The sequence below is a fragment of the Neomonachus schauinslandi genome, chromosome 10, assembly GCF_002201575.2.
Source record: "Neomonachus schauinslandi chromosome 10, ASM220157v2, whole genome shotgun sequence".
In the NCBI taxonomy this organism is placed as follows: domain Eukaryota; kingdom Metazoa; phylum Chordata; class Mammalia; order Carnivora; family Phocidae; genus Neomonachus; species Neomonachus schauinslandi.
In genome coordinates this window covers 40,159,192-40,185,677 of record NC_058412.1, presented here as the reverse complement: position 1 = coordinate 40,185,677, position 26,486 = coordinate 40,159,192, and the positions used below count along the sequence as shown (strand labels likewise).

The following is a 26,486-nucleotide window of genomic DNA, read 5'->3' as shown; positions in this document are numbered from 1 at the left end:
CACAGAACCTCTGCAGAACCACAGAAAAACACAGCATTACTGAAAACCTTCCATTTCTCAATTGAAGCACAGGTGAGCTTCTGCCTGGAATCCCACTGGGGCCGCTGAGGCCGGTGGTGTGGACAACAATTAAGTTGCCTTACTACACGCTCTAATCCTCCAAACCGCCCTGCAAGATAGTGCCGCACACAGACACGTGGGAAAACCGATTCAAAGGAGAAGTGAAGTCACTCTACGCCTGAGATCATTAGACCAATGCCATACTGACATTTTTACAGCCTCGTTCTCTCCAGAGTTTTGTTACAATGTTCTCTGCAGAGCCCATTAAAACCCGCACAACCCCCCCACCTCCATTTCTCCCACTCTCCCTCCGCCCCCCCCCCTCGTCGAAACAATAAAAAGCTCCAAGAGCATATTCAAATCAAATGGTAGGTTTACTGGCTCTGTGTTACACGATGAGGTGGAGACATCCCGATATTGGACATTCTGAACCTTGTTTTGACTTCGTGCTACTGACAAAGCAGCGACAGGTACACAGGCTGACAGTGAGGGACAAGAGAAGCAAATCGCTGCTGCCGCACATTTCCATAATCACGCCACAGGTTTAGGGAACTTCTTTTCTCTTTCATAGCATCTTCCTCTTTTCGAATTCCTTCAGAAACAGGGAACAGAGAGGTGATAAAAAAGATTTAAGATTCAAATTACATTCTCGGTCAAAGTGATTCTGAAACATCTTATCTTTAGGACCCTTTGAACAACCAAAAATTACAGAAGTGAAATGGACCAGGATGAGGGTGCTTGAACACAACAGAATAGCTTTCAAATTAGGCTGTGTCAGCTTGAATTTCACGAAACCAGAGGCAGAGCCTCAACTTTATGTTCCCCAAACACAGAGGCCGAGAGGCTTTGAACTGTACTTATTTTTCTACGGCAGTATTATTATTAAGAGCTGACAAACTTGACTACTTATGCAAACCCTTCAAGGCCACAAGTGAACCGCACTGGCCTTTTTAATAAGGCAATGGAAATAGCTTTGCTTAGTTTCTCCAAGAAAGAGACTAAACGCAGATTCAGTTAAGATTTGAACAGAATGTCAAGCACCTCAGAAATATCTGAAAAGGAAACACTAGTGAAAATCACATCTCTCCAGATTGTAATCAGACTACAACTGAAGTGTAGTTGCCTGCTGCCACTTACTGGAGCAAAATGGTAATGCATGTCTCCAAAGTGAGTGTAAGCATTTGCTTCCCCCCACTTTCCTGCCCCCAACCCCCTGACACACTCTCACTAACCACCCAGAACTGTGGCACATAGTGTCTTATTTCAAAAGACAGGATCATGCAAAGATTCAATAAAACAAGGAGCAAGGCAAGGGCAAAAAAGATTGAGCCAAAACATGGTTCCCTCCTGGGGATACAAATTTGTGCCTGTTCTCAACATGCTTATGTCTGGTTTTTGCTTTGCTTTTTTGTCAAAGCTATAACCATCATAAAAATAAAAAGAAAGAGAGCTTTAAATGATCACTTAAAGAGACAGGCTAAAACTCACTGCAAAGAGATTATAGAAGATACCGAGCCATTTAGAACATTTTAAACCCATGATATTCTATTAAAAAGGAAAAGCAAAGCAGATGGTTAAGAAGTCGCTCCTCCGACCTGCAAACAATGGCATCCCAACACAGCCAGGGCCAGAAGCTACAGGCTGGAAACCCCCACCCTCTTCTTTTGATCTCCCTTCCCCGCTCCCCATCAACTCCCTCATCATCCCGTTTTCATTTGTCACTCAGCCCCTCTCCCTAGAAACAGAAACCTATGGGGATCAGGGTAGCTTTATCTCAAGGGCCCTCAGTGAAAAAAAAGAAATGCAATGCCCTGCACTACCCCCAGATGAAATTCATGGCACTTATGGCCTCTGAAACACTTTCTTGTAGATCATATTTTGCCCCCCCCACAAAAGAGCAAATTCCAAAGTTGAAAGAAGTAAGTTTTTAAAAATCAGAACGTTATTCCCGGTCATGCCCAATGAGGACCCTGGGACATGAAAGGAGCTGCTAGAGACTGCTAAGCTGCACAGCAGAAAGAAAGAAACAGTAAGACCCAGAATAAAGGACGAGGGTTTCTGGGCACCCAGTGTGGCCCCGCGCTACAAGGACTGTAACTTCAGAGCACTCGGGCCACTGTTACAGCTCACCTTGTAGATGGTGGTTCCCAGCTGGGCAGGAGACATGCTGACGACAACTCCCGCACTCTGCAGGGCCGAGATCTTCTCTTTGGCTCCACCTTTTCCTCCAGCAATAATCGCCCCTGCGTGACCCATTCTCCTGCCAGGAGGAGCAGTTAAACCAGCGATGAAGGACACCACAGGCTTGGCCTTGGGACCCTGGAAAGTGGTATTTTAAACATTCTAATGAAGAAGTTGCCCAAAACTGGACTTCCAAATTCACAGCTCCGAAGGGAAATGCCAAAGGGCCTGGGCAGGGCCCACCACTCATCCCCACTGAGAAAATCAACACACACGTGAAGCTATAATTGAAACCACTGACTGCATTCACCTCTGAGATGACTCAGCTTTTCATACGAACTCGGGAAAACAATCCTGAGCAAAGTTTTTGTCTATTTAGATATTAAACGTCAACTTCACTGGCCACAAGCTATTTTACAAATATATGTGTGGTTCTCCCGTTGGACAAACAAAAGCACACTTGAAAACATATGTTATGTAATTTGTGATAATACTGAATTAAGACACTAGATGAGGTTGTTTTATTTCAACCTGATTTTATGTCTTAATTCATTATTTGTTTACCTATAATAAATATGCTAGAAGGAAAAGGTGAGGTGGGAAGGTATATTGGAAAAGATGCAGGACTGGAAGTCGCAGGATTGGAAGTCGCCAGATTCAATCTTCTGTTGGCTAAAGTTGACCTTGTCAAGGCACATCAGCTCTGTAAACCTCTGATTCCTCATCTATGAAATGAAATAGCTAAACCAGAATGATGGCCAAGGGTCCTTTCTCCTCTGAAGTTCTGTGAAGTCTAAGGAAGATCAGGACTGGTTTTATTTAATAAAAATCCATTCTAATACACAACGTCTATGTAGATAAAGAGCACTGTACTAGATTCTGAGGTTAAAAATAAAAATCCACATAGGAAATATAAGGATTCCTGTGCTCTAGACTTAAAATACAGTCAAAGAAATAATATATTATCGATTAGTTAAGAAATACTAAAAAAGGGGTGCCCGGGTGGCTCAGTCGGTTAAGCGACTGCCTTCGGCTCAGGTCACAATCCTGGAGTCCCTGGATCGAGTCCCGCATCGGGCTCCCTGCTCGGCGGGGAGTCTACTTCTCCCTCTGACCCTCCCCCCTCTCATGTGCTCTCTCTCTCCTCTCATCCTCTCTCTCAAATAAATAAATAAAATCTTTAAAAAAAAAAAAAAAAAGAAATACCAAAAAGTTTTTTGAATATATGGCTAAATTTCACAGTGAATGAAAATATCATGTTCATCATAGGAGTCCAGAGGCAGCAAGGTATCCAGAGAGGCCTGTACAAAGCAGAACTTGAACACAAATGGAACCTGAGTGCCTTCACTCAGGCACCATCACCTTCCCCTCAGCCAGCAATTCTCAAATCACTTGGTCTTAGAACCCCTTACACTCACAAAAATGATTGAGAATCCCAAAGAACTATTGTTTATGTAGATCATATCTGATATTTCCTATATTAGAAATGAAAACTAAGAAATTATGTAAGCATTCATTTAAAAATAAAAACTTAAAAACTATTTTAAAAAACATTCTAGTAAGAAGTGTGGTGTTATTTTACATTTTTGTAACTCCTGAATGTCAAATGTAACAAAAGGCAAATGGATTCTGGTATCTGCTTTTGCGTTCAATCTATTACAATATGTTATTTTGGCTGAACCAAGAGAAAATCTGGGCTCACACACATACATGGTTGGAAAAGGGGAAGAATTTTAATAACCTGTCAGATAATTGTGGATATTCTTCTTTGATACTACACCAACCTCTTCAAGTGGTAATTTCTTAAAGGTTAGTTGCAATGTTGGAATCTGAAACCATAGCAATGAACTTTCTGTCCTTTGTTACTTTAAAATCCATTGAATGGATCTTTTACCTATAATAATTTTGTAACATTCATTGGTCAGATGAAAAATACAGGTTACTGAGTTATGTATATCTTCTAATGCTGATACATTTCATTATTCAGTATCAACAAATCATAGTCATCATTATCAGGTTTAATCAAAGTCTTTAGTAGGAGGAAGTGATCAAGCTCAGTGGCAGAAACAACTTTCCCGAAATAGGAATATTCACTTGAAAGCTCAAATTTTATCACTGTCAACAAATACTGTGAGTTGTTTTCCTTGCTATGGCAGGTTCACTCTTCATTTCTGAGGAAAGGTCTGCCAAATACCCCAGTCTGAACAACCAGTTTGTCTGCCAATCGTTCTTGAGAGTAAAATTAGTGTTCCATAAAAAAAAAAAAGCAGCTAGTTCAGCTCGCTACTCAACTGGGAAGATGCTTTACTTCCCACTTCATCACAAAACACTGACTCATGGGTCAGGATTTAATAAAATTAATACTTTTTACTGCTTCATCAAGGACAGTCTTAAAGGATTTTGGTTTGGTTTGGTTTTTCTAACAGTATGTGCCAGCGAATGATCTAGAACAGTTGCTTCCACTGCCCAGACCTGTGTTACGGGGCCAGCATGCCAGGGTCTGCGTGGTCTGACACTGCTTACCCCAGCCTCATCTCCCACCATTCCTCCTGCTCTTGCCTTCCAGTAATTCCAGGCTGCTCCGCCTGTTCCTCTGCAGAGAATGTTCCCCACCCTCCTTGGACACCTGGCCAATTTCTACTTAACTTTGAAACCTAGCTCAAGCCTCCTCTTCCCCCGTAAGCCTTTCTGACTCTTCCTCCCACAGTCTCCACAAATGCCCTCGTGGTGGATCGTCTTCTGTTCAGTGACATCAGAGCTGTGCCTTTGACAAGTTCCTACTACTACACTAAGTACAGCAGCTGTAACTTACTTCCCGTGTGTTCCCCTCCTAAACTATGAATTCCCTAAACACAGGAACTATGTTCTCACTTATTTCTGTATGCCCAGCACCTACTGTGTACAGAATTAAAAAGAAAAAACCCTACAAGTCACTTATTCATTCACTCATGGGCCCTGGAGAGTTAGGAGCATGTCATATTTAAGTGGTACTAATTTCTACTTGTCCCTCTCTGTCTCCATACTCAGAAAAGGAATACTGCACTAGAAGGAAATAAGATTTTGATGAACCTAGAATGTCAGAGAAGTTTATATTCTGTCCTATTAACAAAGAAGAGTCACTTGAAATTTTTTAAGCAGAGAAAAATACAATGAAAAAGACTATGAAGAAGTATGGTCTGAAAATAGGATACAGAAATGATGAGAAACAGACCAGTTAGGATGATGTCAGTATAGTCCGAGCAGAGGCCCAGGGCTGGTGACCCTTTTCCTGAACCCCTGCCATCCGACTCCTGCTCCCTCCATGGTGCAATGGAGACGTCAGGCCGACCTGGGATGGATCCCACCCTTAGTTCATTTGCTGTATACCTACCACTGGCAAGTCAGTAACCTCTCTGTGCCAGTCGCCTTATTCATAAAAGGACAAAAGCATCTTACTCAAAGGGTCAAGATTAGACAACACCACTTTTACAAATAAGTATTGTCATTATAATGATAATAATAATAAAAATAGTAATGGTGGCAGCAGATAACATTACTGAGTTTTCACTCTGTGCCAGGTACTGTGCTAAGTGTTTTATGTCATCTGTTCAACCTAGAATCTTGTACACAGTAGGTTCTTAATAAAAATTCATCCGATAAGACTAACCAGGAATAGGAAATCATGTGCCAAATGAAATAAAATGTATATGCTTAGCTTTCCCCACTAAATTCTAAGCTATTCAAGGGATCCAGAGTTGGGCCTAAATACATTTTAAAATTCACTTGAAACATAGCATAATGTCACATTAACCTAAATCTTTCCTAAAAAGAAGTCAATTTTTACTTACATTTCAAACTTTACAACTTTTCTGAATTTAACAGACTCTAGTAACATTTTACCCCAAACTTCTGACGATCTACATTATCCTTTCCTTATCCACCATTTACTGGTGTCTAATGTGCAAGGTGACTGGTCTGGGCACCAAGGTACCAGTTCCTGTTGTCCATGATACAGACTAGAGCGAGAGTTGGATATTAAGCATGCCTCGAAGAAGGAATAAGCAAGAGCAAGTGAGAATGAGAACAACTGGCAAGTCAGACATGGATGTGCAGAGGGTTAGGGAGGTGTGTAGGGACTGGAATATAATGCTAAGTCCACACTTTATCCTACATGTAATGGGAAACTGTTATGGTCTAAAACTAGGGGGTATGAGGTGCCCATGTCTGTGTTTCAGAAGGGCAGGTGATCTGGGTGGCCGTGAGCAGGATGGCCTGAGAGAGAAGGAGGGGGTGGTGGCTGAGGAATGGGAGTAGAGATTATCAAGAAGAAACTACTGACATGGTCCAGGGGAGAGAAGACGGCAGCTCAAACCAGAGCAGAGGGACGAATTACAGACGACGCTCTGAATCTCCACATACTACTGAGGACAGATCTTGGTAACTGAGTGGAAACAGGTGATGAGACAGAAGTAAAAGATGCTTCTGAGGTTTCTGCCTTGGAAACTACATGAAGTATGATGTTTATATCCAAGAATCACTCACACTTAAGGAACAGGCCACAGAAAGTAAATCCAGGGGAAAATTAAGATGAGAAGAAACAGGAGAAAAACCAAGAGGATAGAGAGGATGAAGAAGGAACGGAGGCAATGTCAGGAGAGGAAGATTCAACAGTAGCACAGCAGTGACTGGCTCAGGAAGTGCCTATTGTATGTGAAGAGCTGTACTTTTCCAAACCCAAACCCAAACTTACTGAATTATGTTGCTTCAAAAATTCTGCAGCATTTTCTTCTGCATTACCACCAATTTCACCAATCAATATGATGCCTTCTGTGGCTGGATCATTCAGAAAGATTTCAAGGCAGTCAATAAAATCTGTGCCATTAAAAGGATCACCTCCAATGCCTGAAAAAGTCAAAGAGTATCACCACCAGCTGAAAATTTAAGGATGAACCATAAAAATTAGGCCAAGAAATGTTGTTTCAACTCATTTCTTATTTTGCCTCCCCCTCTCACCAATGTTTTAAAATGTATCATCACTCTTGTATTTAACATTTAAAAAAAAAACACAAAGTGCTACATTTATTTCTGTTTCTCATTATTACATGAATGCTAAATGGTGGTTGATTTTGGATATTCACAAAGACAACCTTCTTTTTGTTTTAGCTCTTTTATCAAGTTTCTTTCCTCCCATGAAATTATTCCCAAACAACTCTTTTAAAATGGGCGTTTTAAGAAAAAGTGCGTTTATGTTGCAAGCAAACAAGCAAGATTTTCTCTTCTCTGATTAAACATTTCACGAATGTCTTTGCACAAAGTAACTATTAGATGAGGCGCATTGCAGAGAAACCACACACAAGTTTTTAAGACACAAGTCCCAATGAGGGACAGAGTTGAGGGTGCACTGACCCCTCTTCCCTTAGATCCAGGGTGAGTGATGACCACAAACACAAACATTTAAGGACAAGTACTTGGATAGTAAAGGAAATGCTCCCAACAGACTGGCTGCCACTTTTTTTTGTTTTTTTTTTTTTTACATTATAAAGCTGCCCTCTGAGCGCAGCCGGCTGCGCACCAGTCTCATATTTTTACATTACAAACTTACTGAAGGCAGGATTGATTTCCTACTTTTTTTTCCTACTTTTCAGTGCACCTCTGAAGAACGAAGTTGAGGAAGAGAAGCAGCATTTGAGTGCCAACTGTGTGTCAAATACTACACCCCAGCACACGTTAGACCTGCCATTTCCTAATTCTTCCAGCCTCTCTGTGAAATGGGCATTAGTATTAACAATTTACAAATTAAAGACAGAAGCTGGGGAATATGAATTTTGCAATTCTGTTTCAAACCTTTTCTTATTCTCCATCACACTAAGTTACTTTGTCGCTAAGGCTGCGCTTTGTACATCAGTCATTAAGCATCTGCCTTCAGCTCAGGTCATGATCCCGGGGTCCTATGATCGAGCCCCGCATCGGGCTCCCTGCTCGGCGGGAAGCCTGCTTCTCCCTCTCCCACTCCCCCTGCTTGTGTTCCCTCTCTCGCTGCGTCTCTGTCAAATAAATAAATAAAATCTTTAAAAAAAAAAAATGTAAATAGAGAAGCTCAATTACTATTTCCAATATTGATTTTAGGGTTCTGAATCCTAATAAAAATAGTCCAGGGCTTGATTTTATAATTTATTATGAAAAGCTATTTTTGAAAGGCTTTTAAAAGTTATTCTAAAAATTTCAAGAAATATTTAGAAAAATGAGAAATCTGCCTTGCATCTAGCAACAAATACTAAAATTATTTTAAAATGTAAAACCTTTTTACTTTTAAAAGTGATAGGCAATATAATGTGGCAAAAAGAGAAGTTCTGGGGAGCTCAACCGTCCTCAACATAGATTTTTTTCTCATGAATAAAGCTATAGTAGGACAACTTTTCAGCTCAGAGGTGCGTCAGAGCGTTGCCTTAAGAATGAGATGACAAATGGCAAAGAATTCAGTTACTGGGAGGCACTGAATGATAGCTTATAATGATAACAAAATGATAATTATAGTAACCAAAGCCCTAATGTGAAGAACCATTTCTTCACAATAAGTGAAGGAAGTGATGTTTTCAGGCACCAAGGTTCTTCAGGGGTCACGTGTCCCACGATGCTTGTTCCTCAACATGCCAGTCAAACCTTGGACCATGAATCTTTAAAATATACGGTGGTGCTTCACACTCAAGCTAATTAAATTTAAGATCATAACATCTTTTTTTAATAAAATGATTATCAAAACCTCTTGTAAATAACCAAAACAATAATTATTACTGTACTCATTCAATGAAGATACTGCATTATAATAAAATGATTCAATCAAAAATCCCTCACCAACGCACAAAGACTGCCCCAATCCAACTTGTGTCGTTTGATGAACCGCTTCGTAAGTCAGGGTGCCAGATCTGGACACAATACCTTAAAGGAAGAGAATTTAAAAATAACAGATTGTGTTCATATCATAGACTATCATGTTACAGATACAAATACATTAAAAAATCCATTCCACAATTTGTCATCCAAATCAACAAGTGTATGATCAGTGCATAAGTACCTAACTTCTCACCATGAATTCGGGTGTATGTAATCAGATTCTCTGCACCCATCGGTCAAATAGAAAGATGTGTGTGTATCCTGGCACTGCTAGACAGTACCCTATAAACACTGTTTGATTGCTCTCTTAGATTAACTTCACCAGACAGCGGGGGCTGTCACTCGGTGAGGACTGCTCGTTCCACACGGAACCCTGCACCGACTCCGCAGCCCAGCACAGTGCCAGCCTACCTCTCCAGACTTGTTTCCCATTATTTCCCTACCCTAGTGAAACCAATTTATTTCCCAATTAGTCACATTGGTTCTGCCTAAAACAGAGCCCCTCACCTCCTCAAATGCCACTTTCCTTTGACGTCTTTCCTGATTCCTCAAATACAAATACTGTTCTCTCATCATCCGGTTCAGTAAGAGACCACCAATGGTGTTTAAGATTCTGTGTCTTCCTTGCTATACTATAACCTCCAGGGACTTAAACAAGACTGCTTCCCCCACTCCTGTGTTCCCAGTATTGAACACAGATCCCACACAGAAGAAGCTCAATACTGAAATGGCTCAAAACTGAAAACCCTTCAATGGAGTACAACCTTCCTCTTAAGCAAACCTAATTTCAAGAGTTTTAAGGCCATTCAATCACTGGACCCTAATTCATGACAAATGACAATCACTACCACCATCCCCCATCTATCTCATTCATCAGTTTTTCCTTAATTCTCCGAGCTTTCTTTCCATCTACATACTGTCTCCTTACTACAGTCCTTCCTCTGTTGGACCTCTCATAACTGAGAAGGTTGGGTAGGTAATACCTACCTACCTACGTACTCATACATTTAGCTTTGTTTAAACAAAGTATAGTTGGCAATTTCTTAGTTGTACATCTTGTGTACGATTGTCTAGTCTCCTTTCCACTCCTCCTACTTGATTCTTGTGGTATGATTGTGGTCTAAGGTGTCCACTCAACATCCTAGATTACTGCGAAAAACAACTATTTGATTTATTCTAGTCTGGTGATGGATCAGTATAATAACAAGTGAATACTAACACCAGGATGTTATCATTCTTTTAAGGGGCTTTCATCTGATTATATAAATGATATGTAAATTACATAATTGTAAACTACATACACTGAAGGTAATGAAAGTTGTGTTTTTAGGGTAGATTACTCCTGTCATTCTTAAAGTATATATAGTATAAAAGGTTATCACTTAAAAATACCCATCACAAGGACACTTCTGCTTCTGAAAAGTAGAAGTATTTTCCTTTATTCTTCCTGTTAAGTACAACTAAAAGCCCTGGGCATTATATATAAAATAAATACAAGAAATCACTAAGAGATGAAGAAGGCAAAGTGGCTAGGGACCTCGAGACTCAAGGAATGATACACTGGTGAGCCCCTTGGGTTTTCTTTTGCCTCATGCATCCCAGATATGGAGTGAAAGAAGCTAGCATCCCAGACGCTGAACTGACTGAGCCACCCAGGTGCCCCAAAACAGAAAACTTTTGAGACAAGAACCACTCTATATCAACTGAACACTACAGAAAATAACTGTGCCTCCACCCTCACTCCCATGGGCAAAGGCCAAAAGGTCTCCTAGACTTCCACATTTAGGAGACTGCACTGAGGTACCCTAACATGCCAGCCAGATTGGTGAAAGAGAAGGCCAAGTAGGCAGTCAGGACTTTCATCTATGCCAGCTGATAATGAGTTCCTCTTCACCCCCACAATGTTAATTTGGTTATTTCCTCAAGCAACTAAACAAGTAGCAGAATTTTCACAAGACATTTTGAGAAAGTCTGTGATATCCTAGAGGGCAAACTCATTTGAAGACAGGATTATAGAAATCAACAATAAAAAGACAACCCAATAGGGGCGCCTGGGTGGCTCAGTCGTTAAGCGTCTGCCTTCGGCTCAGGTCATGATCCCAGGGTCCTGGGATCGAGCCCCGCATCGGGCTCCCTGCTCAGCGGGAAGCCTGCTTCTCCCTCTCCCACTCCCCTTGCTTGTGTTCCCTCTCTCGCTGTCTCTCTCTCTGTCAAATAAATAAATAAAATATTAAAAAAAAAAAAAAAGACAACCCAATAAAAAAATGTGCAAAAAACCTGAACCGCTAATTCACAAAAGAAGATATATAGATAGCCAATAAGCACATGAGACAGTGCTCTACATCATTAGTTATCAGGGAAACTCAAATGAAAACCATGAGACACCATTTCACTTCTAGCAGAATGCTAAAATTAAAGACTGAGAATACTGTTTGTGAAGATGTAGACTGGAACTTTCATACACTGATGGTGGAAATGTAAAATGAATAGCCACTTCGCAGAAAAAGTTGCACATACTTCAAACCTATGACTTACTGATTCTATTCCTAAGTATTTTACCCAAGAGAAATGAAAATGTGTCCACAGAAAGACCTATACACAAATGTCACCTTAGCCTTACTCATAATGATCCAAACCTGGAAACAACCCAAATGTTTGGACAAATGGTGACAGAATCACACAACAGAATATTACTTAACAGTAAAATGAAATGAACTATTGATACATGCAAACACATGGAAGAATCCACAGCATGCTGAGCAGGAAAAGAATCTTTAAAAACTCCAAAAAATAGCTTCATTGACTCTGCAGAATTATTATGGATTCTTAATCCCCTCCAATTCAGGATACAGAACTGATTCACTACAGAATTCCCTGGTAAATTCCACTACAGTTAATTAAAATGAATTAGATTTGCACAGTCACAAATTCTCTTGGTGAATTTTGAGCTTAGAGCAAAGAATTTTTTTTTTAATCTATAAGAAAGATACTCACCAATTCTTCCTTTCTTGTGAATATGGCCAGGCATAATGCCGATTTTGCATTCTCCAGGCTGAAGGAAAGGAAATCACAGTTTCAGAAAAGTGAAAAAAACACACAACAACCAGTAACTAGTAGGTCATACACACAAACACACTTGGACTGATTCAAAGCTACTTAGGCTTGTGAAAGCCTAAATCCAGGCCTGTTTTTGTTTGTGACACTTACATTGATGATTCCAGGGCAGTTAGGCCCAATCAGCCTCGTCTTTCCCTGGCGCAGCAGTTTGTGCTTGACCCGTACCATGTCCTGCTGTGGGATACCTTCAGTAATGCACACGACCAAGGGCACTTCCGCCTCGACGGCTTCATTGATGGCAGCAGCAGCGAAAGGAGGAGGAACATAAATGACAGAAGCTGTCGCTCCTGTCTCTTCTTTGGCCTGAAACCATGAAGCCCTTCATTATGGGTTACGTTGTAAACACTGTAAAATGCATTCAGTACCATGATTTTAATAATGTCTTGGGATCAGGAAAGGGCACCACCAGGAGACACTGGATGTCTTCATTCTTCCCATTAGCAAGTTTACTGCGCTGTCAGAAAAGAGCAGAACCAAGCTGGGCCTCCCCTCTGCCCCCCACTCCGTGGACTGCCACTCTGAATTGAAAGGTTCCCTCAGGTGACATGACAGCATGTCACGAAAGCTGAAAGCACTGCCTGATTTGCGTTTGTGTCCTCTCCTTCCTGTGGCCATGTTTTGTTTTGTTGCCCTACAAGACACTGTATCACCTACTCAGTACCAAAGACCCTATACCTCCCCAGGAGAAAAGAGATGAGTAAGCCACTGAGCCTCAGAACTCAGCTCTCAAACACCCCTTCAAAACATATCATGCTTGATAAATATGATCAAGAGACATCAAAAATGATGTGGTTTTTACGCTCACAATTTTTACTCTAAATGCATGTTAATTAAAAATAAATACAAATGCATAAATGGCCATAGAATGAGAAGGTGGGCCAAATAGGGTCTACTCTACATTACCCCCCACAAATGCAAAACACTTAAAGACCATCAGTTTGACCATGGTTCTCTCCGTGGTCTCCACATACCCTCCACATATATCAATACAATGTCTCCTACCCACCTCTATGTGTGGTCACATCCCTTCCAATGTAATGGAAGCTCCTTGAAGACTGAGATTGTCAGTGATCTCTGACTCTCCAAGAGAGACAGTACCTGTTTTCTGAGCGGCCCTGCAAGAGGGCTCAAGACAGGTCCTGTTAAGGCCTCACCACAACCCTGTATGCTTAGTATCCCCATCTACAAATCAAGATGCGGTGGCCAAAAGACAGTAAATAACTTACACAAGGTCACATAGCTAGGAAGTGAGTGACAGAGCCAAGATTCAGATCTAAGTATCTCTGATTCCCAAGTGTCTGTTCTTTTCAGTGACAGCAGGCTGCCTCCCTATAAACGTTAAAATACAACTTAATCAAGATATAAATCAAAACCGTTTGGAAGGCTGTGTCATGGGATTTTACAATGGATAGAGACACTAAGCTATAGAGCATACAGGTACAACTAGAAGGGGCAGAAATAAAAAAAGACAGTGACTTTCAGAATCATCCCTGAATGACTCCCCACATCCCCAGAGACCGAGGAGCTTTCTCTATCTCCTAATAAAAAACGGCATCTTGACACTGACAGAAGAACAGTCAAAGGATGCTGACAGATCATCAACAAACAATGCCAGGGGTTAAAAATAATTTTTTAAAAAACTCTGTTCAAGGTGGTAACACAGAAGGGGGTACCAAAACAAACAAACAAACAAACAAACAAACAAAAAAACCTAGCTTCGAAACAAAAGGAGTCAGATCATAGGCATGTAGGTATTTTTTTGGAAAATACATCCTGCAGTTTTCTTTTTCTTTTTTTTTTTTTTTATTTATTTATTTGACAGAGAGAGAGCGAGAGCAGGAACACAAGCAGGGGGAGTGGGAGAGGGAGAAGCAGGCTTCCCGCTGAGCGGGGAGCCCGATGTGGGACTCGATCCCAGGACCCTGGGATCATGACCTGAGCCGAAGGCAGACGCTTAACGACTGAGCCACCCAGGCGCCCCATCCTGCAGTTTTCTACCTCTTAAGGCTACAAATACTTCCAGAAGCCGACTATGACAGCAGGGTGTGTGCTAACAAGCGATACAGGATGAAAAGTATCCATTCTACTCATTCAGAAAGCTCTTTCTAAGTGCTAAACAGGTGAGAAATATAGTATTTGTCAGAGAACTTACAAAATACTGCAAATGTTGTATCTATTTATATCACGATGAATAATAAATGAGTTGCTTAGCAACAAAAACGTCCTTTAAAAGAAAGCAAAAAAGGCTCATGAAAAAGTCGTATCTACCTAGAGGAATTATGAAAGCAGCTCTTCTCTGTATTTTGAGGTCATGAAGGCAGCCATAGGAGAACTTAAGGGGTGCAGGGAAACACCAAGAATTTAAAGCAAAAAGACTTTAAATGGTTGTTTTACAAAACATACGATTTTAACTTTTTTTTTACTCTTTAAAATACAGTACCCCTAAAACATACATACACACATATAGTACATATTATTTTCAAGTTTAAAGTAAAATGAAAATTCCATATTTGAATATTTGTTTTCTCCTACATTTTAGGATCAAGAATACAAATTAACTTCAACTTGACATTAGTATTCCAAAAAAGGGATTAAGTCTATAAATTTGTACTTTTAAAAAAATGTGATACTTTAAAACATGCCTTAAAACTATGTTTAAGAAGAGGGGAGGGATACATCTTTTATCAATACATCAGTCCCAAGTACTAAGTTTATTTCCTAGATTCTTTTTTATTATATAGGCTAGATTTTATACCATAGTTTCTTTTATAATACTCTTATTTTTCTATATATTCATGCAAGTGTAGAAAGAGAATGAAGGACTACACACGGAGCTTAAATGAGCTCTCTAGAAAGGTAAAATCTGAGACGTGGAAAGCACTACAAAATTTAACTTTACATACATTTACATCATCTGAGTTTTTACAATAAGCACATAATTATTTTGTAACATAGAATTAAAGTGTCATTCAAAATACTTTAAAAAGTATTAAGAGATCAACAATTTGGGGAAGAGACTAGGGCTCTGTGATTTGTCCATCTGACTTCACAGCTCAGTTTTTTTCAGGCAGGATCACCATCCTACTTACCCTGAGCCATGCTAAGTCTGCCACTTCGCAGCTATGAACTTTGGGCAGGACGCTTAACCTCTCTGCATTTGTAGTACCCTTGTCTTTAGAATGGGGACGAGGATAGCACCTGCACCTCAGAGGGTTGTGGGGAGGCCTGAATGAAGCAATGTCTATGAAGCACCTGGCACGGTGCCTGGCAAACAGCCCGTTCTCAGTCAGTGTTAGGGATGCTGACCTGTGCACTGCTAACATCCTGGAAGAAGAAAGAGTAAGGACAGGAGGAGCCAAATGAAAGCCAAGCTACAGCACTTCTCTTCACAGCTGATCTATGCCTATAAACAAAAGGACACAGGCGTGGGGAAGGCTTCCTGAGTCTGTGTGACTAAAGTGAACCCAGAGGTTTTTACGTAGTGATTCAAACTTTACGTTACTGGATTTTAAAATAGCAAGTGACTCTCCCAAAAGGGACACAATTAAGATCTCTATCCAAAGTAGGCTTGCTCTTCTCCTGCTTTTCTTTGCTTAGCAAACTCAGTACCATTCATTACCTCCTTCACAGTATTAAAGACTGGTAAGCCCAGATGTGTCTGGCCTCCTTTCCCTGGAGTGGTTCCTCCAACCAGCTGGGTGCCATAATCCAATGCCTGCTGGCTATGAAAGGTGCCCTACAGGGAAGAAACACAAGGCTCATGAGAAAAGACAGGCTGGGAAGCCTGAAGGCTATCTTCAGCAACTTGGAAAAGAAAAACAAACAGGTTAACTATTTCGCAGAATGTGATCGATACATATATCCAGCATTCCCAACAACTTGCTAAACCCAGCTTTGAACCTTGAAACAATATAATCCTCTGCAAAGCCAAAATAGGAGTGTTTTTTTTTTTAAAGGAGGATCTTTTTTCATTCCATTTTCAAATTTGGCTGATGGTCAGAAACATCCGTGTGTTTACTTAAAAAAAAAAACCTCCTTTTCACTGTTCCTCTGTCAACTCCTGATGTCCTTGCATCCCTCTTTTATGCAGTTTAAATCCATGGTCAGTCATTATAAACACACAGCAAGCCTGGCTCTCTCTCACTTCAACTTACACATCTGGCAAATCCACAGTCTTGGTTAAATCCAGTCCCCTACCTACTGATAAGACTGCACATGTGCAGCCAAGCAGAAGCTGGAGAAAAAACAGAACCCTGATAACTGGAATCACTTTACTTATTTATTTTTTTAAAGATTTTATTTATTTATTTGAGAGAGGGAGAGCATAAGCTGGAGAGAGAGGCAGAGGGAGAAGCAGACTCCCCGCTGAGCAGGGAGCCCGATGCGGGACTTGATCCAGGGACTCCAGGATCATGACCTGGGCCGAAGGCAGACGCTTAACCGACTGAGCCACCCAGGCGCCCTAACTGGTGTCACTTTAAATCAATGATCGCTAATCTTGGGTGAGTTTTCAATGCTGCCCAGCCCATATCCTGTAGTTTCCTACCATTCACTCTCCCTCCTCAACCCTGGCACTACAGACATTTGGTAGCATGGATTCGTTGTTATGGGAGGCTGTCCCGGGCTTTGTATGGTGTTTGGCAGCATCCCTGGCCCCTACTCAGTAGATTCCAGTACCATACCCTCCTCTCCACCCCAATCAGCTGTTGTGACAACCAAAAATGTCTCCATAAATTGAAAGAATATTTTTCACTAGGCTTCAAGGGCTCCACCTCCCCTGGTTTTCTTCTCTTTCTCCCTCTCCTTAGACTTCTCTTTTTTTATCTAAATTTGTGCCCTTGGTGATCTCATCATAGCAATAAATATCATCCATGTGGCGACTCACCCCATTCACACACACACACACACACCCCCATACCCAGCCTGGACCTTTGCCTTGAGCTCTAAACTCACACTGTCAATTGCCTACATCACATCTCCACTTGGAGAACTAGTAGGCATCTCAAACTTAATGTGCCCCAAACCAAATTCCTGATCACTCCTCTCCACACTCCACCCCATCTTGGTGAGTGGCAATTACACTTCTAACAGGTGTTCAGACCAAAAACACTGAAGTCATCCTTGATTCTCTTTCTCTTATCTCACGTCAGATACACTATTGCCCTACCTTCAAAATATAATTGACAATGTCTCAATCCCTTCTACTGCTACCACCTTGGTCTAAGTCATCATCAACTCTTGACAGAATATTGCCCCTGGCTCCCTTTCATCTATTCTCAACACAGCAGCCAGAGTGATCCTGTTAAAACATAAGCAAGATCATATCATTCCTCTGATCATAACTCTCCAGTGGTTTTCCACTTCGTTCACAGTAAAAGCCAAACTCCTTATACTGCCTCATAAGTCAATATTCAACCTACATCCTCATATCCAAACTCCTTACCTGCCTGGCCTCATTTACTCTTCTCCATTGCTCATTTCACTCCAGTCACACTGGCCTTATGGCTTCCACACACAACAGGCACATTCCTGCCTCACAGCCTTGCTGTCCCCTTTGCCTTGAATGCACTTCCCTTCATATCCACCTGCTTTACTCCCATATCTCCCTTAGATCTTGACTCAGGCTTCCCCTGACCACCTGACATAAAATCCCCCCTTCCCCATCCTGAACACCACAACTCCACACACAGTCACACACTTCTAGCTCTGGTTTATTTTTTCCATAGCATTTATACTTTCTGATATACCACATAATTTACTCATTGATTTTGTTGGTATGTTTCTCTCCCTCCCGCCACTAAAATGTAAATTCCACGAAAGCAGTGATTTCTGTCTACTTTGTTCACTGAGAGGTGGCACCTAACCCAACACATGACATACAGTAGACACTCAATAAGCAGTTGTTGAAACTGAATGGATCTATGTGGTCATTCTATAGAGACCTAAAAATGCTGACCCAACTACTCAAGTTCTATTAAAGGCATAATAGTTGGGGATAAGAGGGACTTCAGAAATATCCTGATTCAACTTCTTCGTTTTTCAAAATAGGAAACTTAGCCCCAAGCATGTTAACTAACTTGTCTAAAGTCAATGACGGAGTTCTGAAAAGAACCACAAGCCAATGCTCTCTCTTTAAGCAGTGCTATTCAAAGTGTAATCTGTAGACTCTTGCTGGTCTGCAGTGAGATAAACACAAAAAGAAAAAGAATAAAAAATTACGAAAAAAAAAAGGGAGGGGGAAGAATAAAGAATGAAAAAACAAGAAGAGAAAAATTAATTAAAAAAACAAAAATAAAACTGAGAATGTTTGCAAACTTTTTATAGCAATATGATATTGCTGCAACTTTTATTGTATTTTGCAAAAAATATTGATCTGCATTAGATTGGAAATTAAAAGCAAACAGACACCCAAATTGGTCTTTCACTCCAGACAGTTTGAGAAGCACTGACCTAGATCACTACTCTGTTAGATAAACTCAAATGGACCAATTTTTTAGTCCTAATATAAGGCTAAGCAAGGACAACATTTCCTGTTAGTGAGCTTATTTTCCTTACTTTTCCCATTATCACCATCCAGTCAAGAACAAAAATAGTTTTAGCAGCTCAAAGCCAGTACAAGAAATTCCACCCACTGGAAAATTTGCATTATTGAAATCTACTCCAAAATACAAATATTCCTCATTCATATGGGGAACAATGTATACACTGAATAAAAGAACTAACAAGACAAAATGTAGGTTTCCTATGAAGATAAACTCTAAATTTCAGACCTCATTGTTATCTCCATACTAATAGAATCTTAACTAACAAATCTGAGACAAGACTCCCAATTACTTAAAAAAAAAAAAGTGAATGAGAAACAATGTACTTGCAGGTAACTGAAAGACACTGAAACCAACCTTGGATTTCAGTATCTAGGCAAACCATCACTTAATTCAGGAAGCAGAGACAGTTCCAAATATTGCTTACACCATGGACAATGGTTCTTTTAAAAAAAAGGTAAAAGGTTAAGATGTCACAGGATCATATAAAACTTAGCAAACAAACAAAAACGTCTTATATAATAAACTTATGTGGAGAATCTGGATTAATCAAACATTTGATTATGTGCTAACACAATTAATATATAACCATAAGGGGACTGAATATGATTTTAATTGGCAGGGGAATGATAAAATGTACTTCAAATCTTAAATGAGCATCAACTTTCTTTAGAATATATAGATGTGGAAGTGATACTCATAAAATATATGGCTATCAAAATAAGTAAACCAATTTTACCTAGGAACAAAATTTCAAGGTTTTGCGTGTTTCCTTTTTTGTGGTGTGGATTTTTTTTTTTTAAGATAGTAGAGGAATAGAAGAAGAAAGGTCTAGTTATTTCAGAAAAATAACACATTCTGGTGTCCAATTACTTCAGAAAAAAGTCAAAAAGTGAAAGGACATTTTATATGAAACAACCTAACCAAATTCATCCAAAAAAAAAAAAAACCAACAACTACAGAATTTTAAAGCAATTTGTAAATACTTTAAAAACAAAAGCTACAGAAATTTGGATGTTTAGGGTATTATCCTATAAATCAAAGTTTGGAAAACAAAGGGTTTGGCCTGCCACTGATTTTAAAAACTGTTTTATTGGTATACAATCACGCCCATTTATTGACATATTGTCTATAGCTGCTTTTGCTGTTACAATGCTATTGAGTAGGTGACACCAACTGCATGCCTACTAAGCCTAACATTTACAGTCTAGTCCTTTTCCAGAATAAACTTGCAGACTCCTGCTCTAGATTACCAAAATACCACAGAATGGACATGACAGTTCTTTTAATTACAGAAAAATCATTAACTTTTAAATCACACAAAAAAATAATTAACTTTTTATTTTGCCATGCTTTTTTTTAATAATGAAAGGGATACTCTGGGTTAAGTCTCATGGCTATCTTCTAACTGATTTGGTAGTATTCCTTTGTTTTAAAAAAATCTGCATCTACTTTGGTGGAACTACAAATCTGTACAATTTTTTTTTTTTTTAAAGATTTTATTTATTTATTTGACAGAGAGAGACACAGCGAGAGAGGGAACACAAGCAGGGGGAGTGGGAGAGGGAGAAGCAGGCTCCCCGCAGAGCAGGGAGCCTGATGCGGGACTCGATCCCAGGACCCTGGGATCATGAGCTGAGCTGAAGGCAGCCGCTTAACCAACTGAGCCACCCAGGCGCCCTGTACAAATGTTTTAAAGGGTAACTTAGCCAAGCTGTTAAAATTTTAAATACACAGAACCTTGACATTCAATTTTTCTTTTATGAATCTATTTTATAGATTATATATAAATGTAGCATATACATTACAGCATAAAATGATAGGAAGGAGGGAAAGGACACTCTTATGTTGCATTTTATTGTGGAATCACATTGCAAATATATTTAAAACTTAGCAAATTCTATGACATAAGCAGGGATAGGGAGAGACAATGAATATAAGTGAATGAGAACAAATTAAAATACTTCAGGCAATTTTGCCGGCTAGTCCCCTCAAAGACCATTTGCCTAGAGAGAATATAAGGTGAGAAAAGTGGGCGCCTGGGTGGCTCAGTTGGTTAAGCGACTGCCTTCGGCTCAGGTCATGATCCTGGAGTCCCTGGATCGAGTCCCGTATCGGGCTCCCTTGCTCAGCAGGGAGTCTGCTTCGTCCTCTGACCCTATCCCCTCTCATATGTTCTCTCTCTCTCTCATTCTCCCTCTCTCAAATAAATAAATAAAATCTTTAAAAAAAAAAAAAAAAAAAATAAGGTGAGAAAAGTCAGTGAGCTGCTTCTTCTGCCTATCTCAGTTCTCATGAGCCTCTCTGGGCTGCAGCATTTCCCCATACTGATCTGTGTTTAACTGGGCACGTTTTTGTAAAGCCATTTACTTTACCCAGTTTTTAATTAAACAAACAGTAATCTACTCCAAAGCTGGAGGAAAACCAGTGGTGGTGAACTTGCTGAAAAAGAGTGCTCCTGGGAAGGTATTTTCCAGGTAAGTTTAAACACAATTTTCATCTTACAGGCTATCACACTGAACCCCCTCCTAAGATACAAGTCCACTGCTATACTGTATACTTTTCTGCAACAATCATGTAACTTTTGTGATTATTAAAAAAATAGAAAATAGTTAAATGTTTCTGTACCTGCAATATGCATCTTTATAAAACATCTTGACACATACCTGTTTACCAGTGAAACCCTGGCAAATAACCTTCGTATTTTTATCAACATAGAGATGTTTCCGGGACGCTATATAGGAACAATGCCGAATTCCATTCTGTTGCACTGAAAAATAAAGAAAATATGACACATTATAATTTCTCCAAACTTCTGGACCATGAATTGAACTTAGTGACAAAAAAGAAAATCCTCTAATACAGGGGCTATCTTGTGATCATGGCAACTTCAGACGAGACACAAAGACTACAGAAATAGAGAAACAAAAAAAGACACCTTTCTATTCTCCAGAATCCCCTCTTTACTGAGAACCACAATCTTGCAGCTTTTAAAGAAAAGCTTAAGTTTATAATTGTCATTCCTCAGAAGGAAAACTGGGGCCCAAACACAAATGGTTCAAATTAAATCCAGGGACAGGAAACTAGGTATCACTTGTACCAACAATGTTTGCTAAATAGCCACATGTTTTTTGGTTTTTGTTTTTAAGATTTTATTTATTTATTTGACAGAGAGAGAGACAGCGAGAGAGGGAACACAAGCAGGGGGATTGGGAGAGGGAGAAGCAGGCTTCCGGCTGAGCAGGGAGCCCGATGCAGGGCTCGATCCCAGGACCCTGGGATCATGACCTGAGCCGAAGGCAGACGCTTAACGACTGAGCCACCCAGGCACCCCTAGCCACATGTTTTGTCCATTTACTCAACCTTTTTTTTTTAACGTTTATTTATTTTAGTAATCTCTACACCCAATGTGAGACTCGAACTCACAACCCCAAGATCAAGAGTCACATGCTCTTCTGACTAAGCCAGGCAGGCACCCTTTACCCAACCTGTTTAAGTGCAACATCTGTAAGTAACAGGTGAGCTAAGAGGTACACTTTCTTAGGAGAACTTGTAAGAACTACTCTGCAATTCATTCCCTAAAATGATATTAAATGTTAACATTAAATATTAAGATTAAATCTTAAGTCAGAGATAAAGCTTGTCTAATATATAATCCAAAGTTACTTAATTTGATTTCTTCTGATGTAAGACACCAGAACTTACATATAGATGAAATAGGGAAAATAAAATAAATAGATAAGGGAAAAACACGTAATAAATATCTAACTTATTTTCAGCAACCTACCTCAATGAAAACTGAGAAATCTATGTCGTTATTAATACCTGCTCACTGTATTTCAAAAGTCAGTAGAAAGTAGGGCATAGACGTATTAAAATTGTGGGCTACTCTCTATTTTTAAACCTTCATTTCAGCCCCAACTTGCTGTCTCTTGGCCCATCCCTGGCCCTTTCCTCCTACCACTGAGGTAGCCCATAAAAGCTAGCTCCAGAAAAGAATGTCTTATCACATATTTGTCCAGGGTCCATTCATGCTTTCTGTCTTGAATCACTGCCTCATGCCCTCCTAAATCCTCAGAACTTAGGTCCCACAGTTGATTGTATCTGGCCCTCTGGGCATCTCTTGAGTTGTCTTCCACTCCCGTGTTGACATCAGCTTCTAACAACTTTGAATTTTGGAATCCCCTGTAGGGAAAAGACAGGCCAAGATTTCGCCCTTACCAACGGGAAGAGGAGTGTTCTGTGCGCACAGAGATCTGCTGGGTAACAGCCACCTGCATTCTTGGACTAGATTATGCTGAACAAGGGGCCATGAGGGGGCCCTGGGGGTCAAGTCCTGCCACAGTGGGCACAGCTAAGCACCTGAACCTGGGACAGCAGACACTACAAAGGGAATTTGCAGCGTCAGGGCCCACCCTAGCCAGTGTTGTCACTTAAGGATCATTCTTGCCTGTGGCTCCTACTTCTCCCAGCTGGAGACCCACAACCGCTATACTTGTGGAGGTATTCCTGCTGCTATTCCTGGCAGAATCTGCTCCACCAGTCCTTCCCATTCCTAGAGTCTTCGATACATGGTCCACCTATCAGGAGTTTTCAGACAGGATAGTAGATTTGATTATAAGATCCAATTATAAGATATCTGGAGCCCACACTTGCTAAAAGGAAATCCTTGCTTTTTGAAGGTAAAGTTGGGCCTCCACAAGTATTCTTATACTCACTCTTAAGAAAGGAGCAATCAGACAGTTCACAGCTCCTTCCACAGGGGCAAGAGTGGTCTGTCACCCCGAGAAAAGACAGGTCTGCCTACATCCATAAAGCATGGCTCAAGAGCAGAACAACTAAGAGCACTCTCTTCTCCTACTCCTAACTCCAGACCTCCTAGATCAACCCTATGGAGCTCAGGACTTCACAACCCAAGATCTCTGGTGCCCATAAAAACTGCAGCAGGAAGTGTGATGATTAGCAATTCACCTTCCAGTTTCCTAGCCCTTTGGTACTGCTCAGCCTGCGCAGTGACCCTGACATTCTAAACCTCTGGGGAAGTCGATCTAGGGAAACTTGCCATGTTTGTGTGTGTGCATGTGTGCACACATGTGCGTGTGATCACCCATCTACCATATAACCATAGGCTCACACAGATTTAGCTGCAGGTAAGCTAGAACTAATAGACTATCATCACCTTTGGGCCAAACCAAAAAAACTATATCCAAACATAAGAAATTCCTGATCATATTTAGTCCTGACAAGAAACCTATAGGATGCCAGACCAGGTATCACTGGTACCGAAATGAGAGAATGCTGGAATAATCAAGCACACATCCCAGTTCCTGGAGTTGTCATCATTCGTTTATCTAATCAACATCGGGGAACACCTATGCCAAACCACAATGCCAAGTATCAAGGATAAAGTGTTGAATAAGAGAGTCTCAGCCCTCAAGGAAATCATAATCTACCTGAACTGACATGAAACAGGCCATAAGTGCACAGTGTGAAAAGAACTGTGGTAGGAATAGGCCTTGGACATTTGGGACAGATACACTCTCCTATTCCAAGTAAGTCTGTATATGTTGGGGGTGGGGGAGGGCTTGGGGGGTAGAGGATCAGAGAGGGTAGGGTTAAGGGATGGATTCCTTACTGGGGCTATCTCTGAACTGAGCCCTAGACTTCCGGCAGTTCCCTCCTAAAATCCTTGATACTTGACTTCCAACCTCCTAAAGAAAGTAAAGAGGGTTGTACAGTTCCTGCCCATGGCTGTAATCTCTCCACAACTAAAAACTCTCTTTCACCTCTGCCCTCGTCCTAGCCCACGCAACCCAATTTGGCCCCAAATCAACCAAACTGACCCACCTGCACCTGTATGGTAAAGATCAACATGTCACAGAAGGTCCTAGATAAGGAACCGATTATATTCCTCTTTTTCTGAAACACTGATCTAGGACATGTAGGTCAACTGAATGAGAAATGCTAGCAGTCAAAATGGCCTCTGAGGTACCTGGGTGGTTCAGTGGGTTAAGCATCCGCCTTCGGCTCAAGCCATAGTATCAGGGTCGGGATCTAGCCCCTCCCCGGGCTCCCTGCTCAGTGGAATGTCTGCTTCTCCATCTCCCTCTCCCTCTGCCCCTCTCTCTCTAATAAATAAAATCTTTAAGAAAAAAAATGCCCTCTGAAACCCAAAGGAAAACCTACATCCATTTTTGTACATGCAAAGATCAGAGGTTTCCCTAAAAGTCTTAGAAAGATTGTACAGCCCTAAATGCTATTAGCAGTCCTACAAATGCCCTCTGAAACCCAAAGGAAAACCTGAGGCGCCCAGCAAGCCATGATGGTACTCTATAATCACCACAAATGGCTTTTTTAGTCCCAGAAACTCGCCCCAGATGGTGTAAGGACCAGATGAACTTGCCCTATCTCTGGTCCTTACACCAAGCACACTCTCCCAGCTACCACGGCTGTGAGGAGGACCTAACTATACAGGCTGGCTGTCCACTATCATTCTCCTCACCTTAATTTCTGCCTCCTCTACAGCTTTAGGATGGAAATAATGCAAAATACGCTTCTATTCCAAGTCAAACCCACCAAATTCTAAGTTACTTGTATCATTTTCCTCATTCTTCCCTACTTTATAATATCCAAGGTCCAGAATCAGAGGTTGGAGGCTCCCCAAGAAAGCAGCCTCTCAACCCCACCCCTGCACCTCTTCACCTTCCCTCCCACAATCCCACCGCTCTCTCTCATGTGGGCTGGTAGAGTGCAAACTACTAGCTGCTGTAAACATTAAATCTGTCAGACCAGCTCTGAATTTTCTTTCCCTACTTGATTTCCTCTCCACCCAAACCAAATGCCTTAAGCAATGAAAAATAGCCTCTTCCACTTCTGCTGAAGGATGCAAAGTGGTTTACACTACAAATCTTCAATTATCTGTCCACTGCTAAAAGATGCTCAGTCATATTTTGGTTTTAAATTCAAACCTGACTCTATGATAAAACTACCAAGTAACTAGAATAAGTTATTCTGTAAAGTTAAAATCAAGAACAAAGGGCATATAATAGTGGTCAAACTATCTTGTAAATATCTTTCACGTTTCAATGACAGAGTCATTGTACTCAACAATTCCCTGAGAATTTCACTGGCATTAATTCATGTTAAGTTCACATTTAAGTAAAACATTGCACAGTGAGGAATCCTTAAATCTTCACATGACATTCATGACTTGTGAATATAATGAGGGGTGTTTAGGGGATCTGAGATTAAGAATGGAACCTGCAAACCCTCCCATGTGGTATATAATACTTACGCCACACACTGTATGTGGACGGTTGCACACATTTTTTTACTTTGTTAACTGCATTATTTCTAAGAAAAATTATTTAGGGTTAAATTTAGTTCAAGATATTTCAAGTATCATCTAAATACTCTAGAACTTCTAAATATAAACGCCATGGTTAGAAGGCCCATGTCTTGTACACCATGGTGTCTCCCCTATAGTACAGTGCCTTACGGAGTCAGAGTACAAGAAACTGAGTTTCACTGAATTTCAGGACAAGAGACAGTCTATAAAAAACACCCTTATATCAAGCTAAATGTCATAAGTTCCATCTCTTTTTTCCCACTTAGGAGAAAAACCTACATCCACTTTTATACATGCACAGATCATAGGTTTCTCTAAAATTCTTAGAAAGATTGTACAGCCCTAAATGCTATTAGCAGTGCTCAAAG

At 40.6% G+C, this 26,486-nt stretch overlaps 1 protein-coding gene across 1 annotated transcript in view; it reads right to left on the bottom strand.

The window, feature by feature from the left end:
• Window positions 1-415: 415 nt before the first annotated feature.
• Window positions 416-26,486, bottom strand: part of SUCLG1 (succinate-CoA ligase GDP/ADP-forming subunit alpha) — a 31,442-nt gene continuing 5,371 nt past the window's right edge. The window contains exons 2-9 of the mRNA XM_021697799.1: window positions 21,437-21,540; window positions 15,848-15,964; window positions 12,319-12,531; window positions 12,106-12,163; window positions 9,073-9,156; window positions 6,971-7,122; window positions 2,191-2,379; window positions 416-652 (exon numbers count right to left, since the gene is read on the bottom strand). Coding sequence (XP_021553474.1) covers window positions 626-652; window positions 2,191-2,379; window positions 6,971-7,122; window positions 9,073-9,156; window positions 12,106-12,163; window positions 12,319-12,531; window positions 15,848-15,964; window positions 21,437-21,540 — 944 coding nt within the window. The 3' untranslated portion in view covers window positions 416-625. The remainder of the gene's footprint in view (window positions 653-2,190; window positions 2,380-6,970; window positions 7,123-9,072; window positions 9,157-12,105; window positions 12,164-12,318; window positions 12,532-15,847; window positions 15,965-21,436; window positions 21,541-26,486) is intronic.